This window comes from Alligator sinensis, unplaced genomic scaffold (genome assembly GCF_000455745.1).
Source record: "Alligator sinensis unplaced genomic scaffold, ASM45574v1 scaffold1873_1, whole genome shotgun sequence".
NCBI lineage: Eukaryota > Metazoa > Chordata > Crocodylia > Alligatoridae > Alligator > Alligator sinensis.
Genome location: NW_005843576.1, coordinates 39,608 through 50,484, shown reverse-complemented (window position 1 = coordinate 50,484; position 10,877 = coordinate 39,608). Strand labels below are relative to the sequence as shown.

The 10,877-nt window shown below is 48.7% G+C and overlaps 1 protein-coding gene across 2 annotated transcripts; it reads right to left on the bottom strand.

Moving 5' to 3' along the window:
* Positions 1 to 860: 860 nt before the first annotated feature.
* On the bottom strand, positions 861 to 10,857 carry CUNH1orf194 (chromosome unknown C1orf194 homolog). 2 transcript variants are annotated; one of them, XM_014527501.2, is made up of 5 exons: positions 10,338 to 10,857; positions 8,872 to 8,988; positions 7,721 to 7,836; positions 3,399 to 3,532; positions 861 to 2,495 (listed from the first exon to the last, which is right to left on the bottom strand). In XM_014527501.2, the coding sequence occupies exons 1-5, from the start codon at positions 10,416 to 10,418 to the stop codon at positions 2,425 to 2,427; spliced, it is 519 nt and encodes a 172-aa protein (XP_014382987.1). In that variant the 5' UTR covers positions 10,419 to 10,857; the 3' UTR covers positions 861 to 2,424. The 2 variants fall into 2 exon arrangements, with proteins under 2 accessions (XP_014382987.1, XP_025051339.1); XM_025195554.1 differs by having other exon boundaries at positions 8,872 to 8,984.
* Positions 10,858 to 10,877: the final 20 nt, after the last annotated feature.

Here is a 10,877-nt window from a genome sequence, read left to right as displayed (position 1 = left end):
TATTAACTCAGGTGTACATCAACTTGGGTGTGGAAATAACTTCCAGTAAAGCATTAGGTGCACTGCCAAGATGTTCAAGGCTAGACTTTGTTTTATGAATCTAACTGCAATAGGACAAAAGAAGCAACATCTTTTGATTATTTTTTGCCTAATGTATTGTGGTTTTTTACATGCAATGCATTTGCCAATAAAATGGCCTTTGTTTTTTGCTTCAATCTTAAAACTGAATATTACCACTCTAGGCCTAGCACATTATTAAAGCTAATTTCTCTTTTACCTGGAGAAAAAAATTGTGTTGTGTTGTATGTGATGATGTACTATACCACCTGCACCCCTCTTCAAAGCCCTAGCCTCTGCCCATGGAAGAATTGCTCTAGTATTTTTCTGTAGTCAAAAAATGAGGGATGTTGGCATGTTCAGAGTGGGGGCTTTTAGTCTAACCAGGGTGGTCTGGAGTCTAAAAAAGGTTGCAAGCCACTGGCTTAATGTTTCCCCAAAGAAAAGAAAGCTGCAGGATGATGGATTACTTCAATTATTTGGAGTTACTTTCACACAGTAGTCAGTTTAGTTTGGAGGCTAGGATTACAGCCATTCAAATGGCTCCAGCTTTTTGTTCTAATTCCTTCCTGCTTCTAGACCTTTCAGTGTGGAGTTTGAGAGCACATTTGGTTTTGGCATCCAAAGCCATCCTGTTTGCCATATCCTCCCTATGGTGATGGGCTGGATACCTTACATGTGTAAATGTGGCAGCTGAGAGCCTGGCACCATGTGAGCTGTAGGCTCTAGTTCAGGGGCGGGCAATTATTTTGAGCAGAGGGCCGCTTGCTGAGCTTCGGCAAGCCATCAAGGGCCGCATGACAGGCAGTTATGGGCAGATCAGTATTAATTTTCTAATTTTTTTTAGGGGCCCCGTGGGCTGGATAGAATGGCCTGGCGGGCCGCATCTGGCTCCTGGGCTGCATTTTGCCCACCCCTGCTCTAGTTCCTGGGTGCCCTTGGGGTACTGTCATGCTTCACCAAGCCTAGTGATATAACAGTTGTTCTATAGCAAATATTGGAAGAGTACTTAATATGGCCCCAAGCTGAATGGTTGGTTTGGTTTTTTTTGTTGAATCCAGCAATGGATGTGGGAGGTGAGGGTGGAGAAATCCCATGAGTGGGTGGGAAGGATTTGCTAATGACTAACTGCCGTAGAAGCTGATAGCATGCTCTGAAGTGAGAGAAACTATTACAATTAATTAATAGATGTTGGTGCCAGTCTCCCAGCTGGGCCAGCACATTTGGCACAAAAGTACATTTCACTGCTCCTTTTCTGTAAACCCTTATGGCACTGTCTGCTGCACCAAATATCACAGCAAGTGTCATGCTGTAACCTCACAAACTAGGGGACTGAGATTCTGTGTGCCCTTCCTGAAGTCTTAGCCTGCCCTTTGGTGACCTTAGGCAGTGCAAAGCAGGGGCAGGGGTGGCTGCCTGAATAAGACCACATGTGCTGGGGCATTGGCTCGGATTTTCAGCCAAAACTTGTTTTGATTAAAATAGCTGCCTCTCCCTCCTGTTCAGTGCCTCAGTCCCTTTTTTCAGTCTTGCCAAATTCTTCCCCTCGGTGACTTCCCGGGGCTGGGAGTTCCACCGTCCCGCTAAGTGCTATGTGAAAATACATTTCCTTTTATTAGTTTTAAATTTGCTGCCTTTTCACTTCATTGAGCATCCCTATTTCTTCAGTAAATAAGCAACTGCTAATGTTTGAGGCCCTCGTCCTAGAAAGTAGGCTTTAATCATAGGTTTCTCCATTTTCAGTAGCCCAGGTTGATAAAAGGCATGAATGGCCACATGCTGCTTCGCAAGGAGAGATTGATACTCCACAACTTTGAAATGTCCCATCCAGAGTGTTTGAAGTTTGGGTCACCAGAATTTGAGACTATTTGAATCTAGCCTGATAAAAGTTGGGTGGCTGGAGCCAAATTGGAGATGCAGAGATAGTGTAATGCAGGGGCAGGCAATTATTTTGGGCGGAGGGCTGCTTATGGAGTTTTGGTAAGTCATCGAGGGCCACGTGACAGGCAGCCAGGGGCAGATAAATATTAATTTTCTAAATTTTTTAGGGGCCCGTGGGCCGGATAGAATGGCCTGATGGGTCACATTTTGCCCACCTCTGGTGTAATGTGTTCTGGGCAGTAGTTGCTTGTGTGCCAGGACAACTACACACAGTCCCTCCATAATGAGGGATGGAGCATTTATCTGGAATGGACAGAAGGGTGAGGTAGAAAAGAAAGGAAAAAACATGGAAATGAAATACCAGAGCTGTGTTCTTTTGGTGGGCTTAGCTGAATGAAGGGCTTTAGTAGAGTGCAAAGGGGATGAGAGTTATGTTCATCCAAAGAAGATCCAGTCCGGCAGCAGTGGCAAAGGCTGGCACAGTCTTCACTGAGAAAAGAAGCCTCCGTTATCTTTGCGGGAGTACCCGCTGTTGGTGGAAGCATTATGTGGGCACTCTGGAAGAAGAAGGAGGCATGCACTTGTTAGGCCTACAAGCATTGAAAGTGTCCTAAAATAGCACCGCTGGGGCAGACTTCATGTAGTGTCATTCTGAGCTGGGACTACAGCTGACAGTGATAGCGGTGCTGCAGTGGTATTATAGATATGACTGTCCATAATCCCAAGATGCAGGATTTGTTGGTAATACCTTCTTTCGGACCAACTATGCAGTTGGGAGAGAGATAATTATTCTACCTGGTATTTAGTTTAGACTGTATTTTATCCTCAGAGAGGCATTTTTTGCTTGAAAACTTGTTTAACATCTCTCTCAACCCTCTAGTTGGTCCAATAAAAGGTATTACCAAACAAATCCTGCTACTGGTAATGGGAACACTTGGCTCCCCCAGGGCATTTTTTCGTAGAATCCAAAATATATTACAAAGGAATATTGGTGCCACTGCTTCTTGCACAGAAGGTGGAGGTGTGTTACCCCAAAACAGCAGCTGGTTGGTACCATTGATTAGGTCTCCTAACTCTCAGCCTAGCACTTTGTCCATGAGTCCTTTCTGACTCCAGTGCTTTTCTGGCTCTGACACAGGCTCCCTGAATCATCTTGGGTGAAGCCCATGATGCTTGATTTTTAGCAAGGCTGAGCATATGTACGTCCTGTTGTCTTTAGCTGGAATAGTAGATGCTCATTGTCTGTGACAGCTAGGCTCTCTCTCTGCCTTGGATCCTGTCTCTAAATCATTGCAGCCTAGTTTTCTTAACATGCTTCAAACAGGATTGGGCCACACTGAATCACATCTACAGTGAGACCAGGATACCTAAAACAGCTGCGACGATTGCAGAGCATCTGTCTACAGGGAGATGCCTCCGTTTCGCACATTAAAGGAACAACCCCTGCCCACTACCCTTACCGATTGTGCCCTTGATGCTGTGGACTGATTCCTTTGTCGGGCTGACCCAGCATCTCATAGGCAGTCCCTGGGACATACGGCTCTCAGTAGGGAGTGGCTTAGGTTCCTGTACAGAGTCGAGCCCCTTCAGTACTCTGTAGTGAATAGCGAGATGTATTAGATGCTGTTTCAGACAGACGCTACCTTTCTCTGAGGGGGGTGTATAGCACCTGACACTATGTAGCCTGGATTCTTTATAAGGCATGTGGGTGCAACTATAACACAAATAAAACACCGTGGATCTGGTTTAATGCATCTAGTAGTTGATCCCAGCAAAGGCAGTAACCTGCTCCTTGCTCACAGCTGTCCATGTTATTGGGTCTGACTGCAGAACAGATCTTTTGAATGAGAAATGCCATGTTATTGTGCCTCTCTTCCCCTAGTAGCAACCACTTGTGCATAATAATGTGATAGTCTTTCTCTGTGCTAATTTCCTATTAGTGCTTTGTCAGTCCCAAGCATTTAGAAATTATGAGCCAGCCCCGTTGCCGCCACCTTCCTCAACCGTGAGGTTTTACATGTTAGGAATTAGTATTTACATTGTGGGTTTTGAACCTGGTAAGTCACACTTGGGTCATGCTTTCAGCCTTTCTTCTGAAAGCCAGGGGACTAGGAACTTTCATTTTAAAAAAAGAAAAGAAAGAGAGCTCATATCCTCACAATCACCTGACTGTAAGCTGGCACTTGAAGAAAGACCCCACAAATACCCTGAAGCTTGTAAGAAAAAAATAAGAGTTGGCAACTGCTAACAGTGAGGAGATGCCAGCTGCCAGGAAGCACAACACACAGTCTGTCTTCCTCCTCTGTGTCTGACTAGCAGGAGAAATGAAGTAAGATCTGGGATTCCCTGGCTTCCGGCTGACACAGGGCTCTTCCAGTGACTGCCCTGTCCTGCTGCAGGGATGGCAGCCACTAGCAAGTTGCTGAGTAATGTTCTGCTGGTTTGGCTGATTTACGTGCAGCTTGTTAACAAGCCCAGGATATAAAACCAATGGGGAGAGGGAATATTTTTTGCTTAGAGAAACTTATGGGCGGGGAGAGTTTAGTAACAGTTTTAAGCAGCAAGCTTAACCTGAAGTTTCTCTTTTGTTATTACTGGTAGTCTCCCCAGCAAGGGGCTAGATATGGATTTTACAGGATATACGAAGACACTTCTTGGATGATGCTGAGAACATGATCTGCTTCCTACTTAGGCTATTTCGTCTTGGAGGAAGGCAGCAAGAGGGCACAGCAGCCCCCTTGACTTTCCAGGGAACTGGTGGTCCTGCTGCATCTAAAAAGACAGAAAGGATGGAGGACGGGATCCACCTCCAAGGAGGAATACTCTGTGCTGGTCCAGACCTGCAAGAAGCGAACCAGGAAAGCCAAGGCTGTGATGGAACTACAACTGGCTACAAGTATCAAGGACAATAAAAAGTCCTTTTTTAGATATGTGGGGAGCCGGAGGAAAAGCAAGGGCAACACTGGACCCCTGCTAAACCAACGACCAACGCCCAGGAAAAAGCCAACTTGCTAAATGGGTACTTTACGTCAGTCTTTCACAAGTCCCATGGGACGCCCCTACCCATTATGGGACAGGGACGCTTAAGCGAGGGTGGTTCCTTGCCTTCCATCAATGCTGACCTGGTGAAGGAACAGCTTGAGGGGCTGGACCCCTTCAAGTCAGCCGGCCCTGACAGTTTACACCCCAGAGTACTCAAGGAGCTGGCTAGCATCATAGCCCAGCCCCTGGCATGGATCTTCAAGTGCTTCTGGTGCTCTTGTGAAGTGCCCAATGATTGGAAGAAGGCCAATGTGGTGCCTATCTTCAAGAAAGGGAGGAAAGTGGATCCAGCAAACTACAGGCCCATCAGCCTGACTTCTATCCTGGGGAAGGTCTTAGAAAAAATCATCAAGGAGGCCATCCTTAACAGACTGGCAGATGGCAGCACCCTGAGGGACAGCCAGCATGGGTTTGTTGCGGGTAGGTCATGCTTGACCAATCTCATTTCCTTTTCCAACCAGGTGACTTATCACCTGGACAAGGGGGAAGAGGGGAAATAGATTGATGTCATATATCTCAATTTTAAAAAAGCCTTTGATCTGGTATCCCATGATCACCTTTTGGCAAAACTGGCCAACTGTGGCCTCAGGTCCACCACGATCCGCTGGCTGGGAAATTGGCTCCGTGGTCAGACCCAGAGGGTGGTGGTTGACAGAAGTCAATTGTCATGGCGCGCTGTGACCAGTGGGGTCCCTCAAGGCTCGTCCTTGGAGCTATTTTGTTCAACCTCATCATTAATGATGTGGACATTGGAGTCAGAAGTGGACTGGCCAAGTTCGCCAATGATACCAAACTTTGGGGTAAAGCATCCACACCCAAGGATGTAGGTAATCCAGGCTGACCTTGACAGGCTCAGTAAATGGGCGGACGAAAACCTGATAGTTTTTAACACTGAAAAATGCAAGGTTCTCCACCTTGGGAGGAAAAACCTGCAGCATCCTTATAGGTTTGGCAGTGCTATGCTGACTAGCACTATGGACGAGAGCAACTTGGGGGTCAGGATTGACCACAAGATGAACACGAGCCTTCAATGTGATGCTGCAGCCAGTAAAGCGAGCAAAAAGCTGGCTTGCATCCATAGATGCATCTCAAGCAAATCCTAGGACGTCATTCTCCCGTTGTATTTGGCCTTGGTGAGGCCACAGCTGGAGTACTGCGTCCAGTTTTGGGCTCCACAATTCAAAAAGGATGTGGAAAAGCTTGGGAGTCCAGAGGAGAGCCAAGCGCATGATCAGAGGTCAGGAAAACAGACCTTATGACAAGAGGTTGAGAGCCCTGGGACTCTTCAGCCTGGAAAAGCACAGGCTCAGGGGCAACCTGATGGCCACCTATAAGTTTATAAGGGGTGTTCACCAGTATCTGGGGGAATGTTTGTTCACCAGAGCGCCCCAAGGGATTACAAGGTTGAATGGTTATAAACTCCTGCAAGACCGTTTCAGGCTGGACATAAGGAAAAATTTCTTTACTGTCCAAGCCCCCAAGGTCTGGAATGGCCTGCCAGTGGAGGTGGTTCAAGCACCTACTTTGAACGCCTTCAAGAGAAACCTGGATGTTTTTCTTGCTGGGATCCTATGAACCCAGCTGACTTCCTGCCCCTTGGGCAGGGGGCTGGACTCAATAATCTTCTGAGGTCCCTTCCAGCCCTAATGTCTATGAAACAAAATCTATGAAATCTAATAACAGTTCATCCTTCTTGCTCGTCTGTATTTTAACTCCAGACTTTTCTAGCAGAAGTAGCTTTAAAACTTTAGCATCCTGTGATCAGATGACAGATTCCTATCGTGGTATCTCTCAATTAAGTCCTTTCAAAGTTGGGGTTGGTGTGAATGAGGCCATACTGTGCATTCCAGCACCTGAATTGCTGGTAGAGGAAGTGGGAGGGGTAGCCAGCAGGTTCCTGCCTGGGCATAGTCTGGCTAAGGGACTTGTTGCTGCCCTGATCCTACTCAATTTGCTGCAGGGTTGAAATTTGTGCAACTGGAATAAAAATGTTCAAGAGCCTCAGGGTAAGCAGTTGCAGCCTGTGGGAATGGGCAAGCAGCTCCAAACCCTTTAGTGCCTCAACTATATGTGGACAGCAGCTTCATATGGGAGATCTGTGTCCTAGCATATAGACTCTAAACCCCTGTCTCTTTCCAGTGCTCTTTTGACCCAAAGTAATCATGGTATGTGGAGGCTGAATCCCTCTGGGTATAATAGATATGCCATACAACTGAATGGTGTAGTAAGGGGGGCATCAAAAGAACTGCCCGCTCTGATGCATTTATCCCATAGGTTTCTCTTGCCTTGTGCTCTCAAGACTGAGGTAAGCTGGTGGTGTGGTGAGCTGTGTCCTACCCTCTGGTACTCTGCATCCCATTCTGGCCTTGGACACGATGCTAGCCTCAAGGTGCTGCTGCTGCTAGTCTTCCATGCAATCTTGGTGGCAGCTGAATTTAGGCTCCTTCAGATCCCAGTTAAGTAAGAGCAGCTCTAGACTGATGGCAATGGGGAATGTGGGAAATGATGGGCACTGCCTGAGGTTTTAACTTAGCAGAAGGCTAACAAAGGCTAAGACACAAGCTGGAGCCTTAGGCCATGTTGGCTGCAGCACGTATATATGAGGTCACATGTGGGGGTGGCAGAGCTGCTGGCTCCCTCCCAGCTTAGGGGAATGGCACCCTGGTTGGCATGAAAAAGCTATTTCTAGCAGTAGCTGCACTATAGTCTGGGCTCTGGAAAAACATGTGATTGTGCTCACCCATGGTCATCAAGGAGGGTCTCCTTGTGGATGACTACCTGGTTCTTGTCTCTGAGCAACTCCTTGTGGTGGTCATACAACGAGCTCAGGTTAAAGTCCAAGCTGTCCTGGGGAACCTGCCAAAGGCGATCAGACAAAGTTGCTGCACATGTTAATAGATGGGATCTAGGAGGAACAGTCTCCTATAAATCTGTGTGTACTAGAGGAACCGTCATCCCAGTGTGATGCCTGTAGTAGTTCCCCAGGGCCAGTGAGTCAAGACTAGCTACATTTGTCTCAATAGGGAGTTGCACACTGAAAAACCTGCCCAATCCAATAGCAAAACTGGGGGCCTGGCTATCAACTTCTGAATGTTGTCACAGTTTAGATAGGGTAACATTCAGGACAGATGTCTATGACTGAGGACTCCTAGTTTCTATAATCCACCTGTGTTTACAGAACCATTGCACATTCATGCCCTGGGCAAGCTGCTTTGTCTCTCTTTTTCCCTTCTGTAAAATGGATATAATAGCCAGCTTCCAAGGGGCTGAAACACCTTGAAGCCAAGTAATGTTGGGCTGGTGCTTTGATTTTATACTCTATAGAAATGTGAAGTATTGTTCTCCCAGGAGAACACAGGCAGCTTGGCAGTGCCCCTCTGCCTGGGCTGTTGGTGAGCCCCAGTGTTACAGCTGCGGAGGGGGAAGGACATGACTCCATTTTAGGATGCTGCATGAGAATGGAGAAGGGACACTGGACAGAGAGCGAAGCTGAGACAAAGTGAGTAAATGAGACCAAACACCATTCACCACTGATGGCCTTTGCCTGGCTGTTTTATGTTGTTGGCTTGAACCATCCAGCCAGCATGGGGTGATTCTGGGGAAGGAGAGAGATTTGGACTGGAAAGTTTTATCTGTACAAATGCGCTTCAGATTTTAATTCCCCTTTCCCCCCTGCCTGGGCACTGGCTGTGCATACAGGCACTCAACCTGCTTGGAAGAGACACATGAGGACTCATCCATCTCATGACTTCTCCTTTCTGGGACAAGTCATGGCACAACTGGTCCTGACAAACGCGACATCTGTTTCTAGTCTGTGTGTGGGGAGGGAGCTGTTTGGGGGGAGGGGGGGAATAGGAAGGGTAGAACGGTACAGCAGTGCTATCTCCTTACCCCAGGTTCCAGGTACCAGACTTCCCTCCTGATGCTAGACAAGGTGGGTGTTGCATGCAGGCGATTCCAAGGGTCCTGCTCCTGGGCAAGGGGAGCGAGCTCCATAAGAGAACCTCTCTGGAACAGAGGAAGAACTAGCAATAGTGCATGCTTGGAGAAGCCTGCTGTCTAGATCTCGTATGCCAGGAGCATCCTGTGGTGAACCTCATGCCCAGTGCAGAACAGTCAAGTGTGGCACATGGGCCTATAGAGTGCTACTGCAGGAGGTATGTCTAGGCAGCACCCTTACATGCCATTAGAGCTGTGCAGGGGATCCCAAAAGTGCTGTAAAAGATGCTCCACATAGGCTTTTGCCTTTTAAAGGGGAGGCATCTCCCCCAGCACCGTTCAGACTGCCAGGACTTGTAACAAAGGTTTTAGTTGCAAGAGAATGCTCCCCAGCTACCTTTCCAGTGATTGCCTTTAACAAACCTCTGCCTTGCAGTTTAAATATCTGTAAAAACCCCTTCTGTCTGCTAGTATCCCTTGTTCTTCTGCTAGGGAGATTATGTCCTGGATTATCTTGATCAAAGCTGTGGGATTCTGGACCATTTCTGTGCTTATTAATGGTGTCCAGGCAATCGGGCTAAACCAGGCTGTGCCCAAAGCCATTCAGTGCTATGGTACCAAACGATGCTAACTCAGGCTCAGATCTTGCACTGAGCTCTGTACAGCTGCACCCAGCATAAATTTATGCTCCCTGTTATTACAGCAGCGTCCTGAGGAATGTGTACCAGGCAGTTGTAAAATGCCAAAAAGCTCATTTTAAAATTGCACCCTGATATGAACTCTTTACAGTTTACAGAGAAGGGGAGTTACAGTATTTGTGTGCACTGCATTGTCCTTGAGTTTCCTCTGCTACGTTATACGATTTGCAGGCACACTTCAAAAAATTATAGCCTGTGTTATGTGCACAGCCTATAAAGAGAGGGAATGAAGGTCGGCGTTTTCACAAGCAGCCGCTGGATTTGGGCTCCCCATGGTACCTTTCACAAGAGCAAAGATATGATCCCTCCTGTAGGGCAGAGTCTAATCTGGGGGATTATATTCGCATCTCTCTCTCTCTCTGCCCCCTCCTCCCTACAATCTAAATTCCTTCTTATCAACCTGTTGCTCAATGTTGCCATCCCGTGCACAAGCGCGGCTGCGTTCCACCCCAGAGGCAGATGCATTTTGGCAGAGGCGCGGACACGATCGCTCCGCCTGCTTGCATCCGAAGTCAAGGGCTGGGCTGAGAGAGCTCCCAGTTTAACCCGATCAAATGTGCTTTGGGGAAAGGAAGGGAAACGCATTTAAGGGAGCCAGGATCAAGATGAAGAGGAGCCGGGCATGATCACCACCACCTGCCTTGCTGCTCCTTGGATCCGGTTCATCACTACGCAGCGTAAAGTCCCGATGGAGAGCAGAGGGAGCTAGATGCCCCTTACCTGGGAGGTCCCAGCCTTGCCCCCGGAGGTGTCTTGGCTGTCACAGCTGCAGCAAGGGAAGGAGCCCCTGGTGGGCGGCATCCTTCAGCGGCAGGGCGCTCCTCGGGCCGGCGCGGACTGGGAGCAGCAGCTTCCACCATCCAGGGGTTTGTTTGAGATCCCGGCCATGGTTGCTAGGTGACGGGCCTCTGTGATTTCAGATGGAGGAGACGCCGAGGCAGGCGGGGCCGGGGCTGCGAACAGGACCCTTGCCCTCAGGCGGACGGGACGGAGCAGGGGCTCGCCTGATGTTGTCATGAGGAGTGAAGGGGGGGGCCTACAATTTGAATATCCCCCCCGCCCCCACAGGCCCCTCTTCCTGCTGCATGAAGGGGAGAGATTATCAAGGCTGCGCGGGCAGTGGCGCTGCCCGCAGTGCGGCGGGGCCCCGCTTTGCGCGCCCGCCCGGGGAGGGCACCCCACGGCCCCGCGCTGGGAGGGGCGAGCTGCGCGCGCAAGCGGCCGAGGCGCATCTTTCGAGCCGCAGGGGCGTGGCTGGCC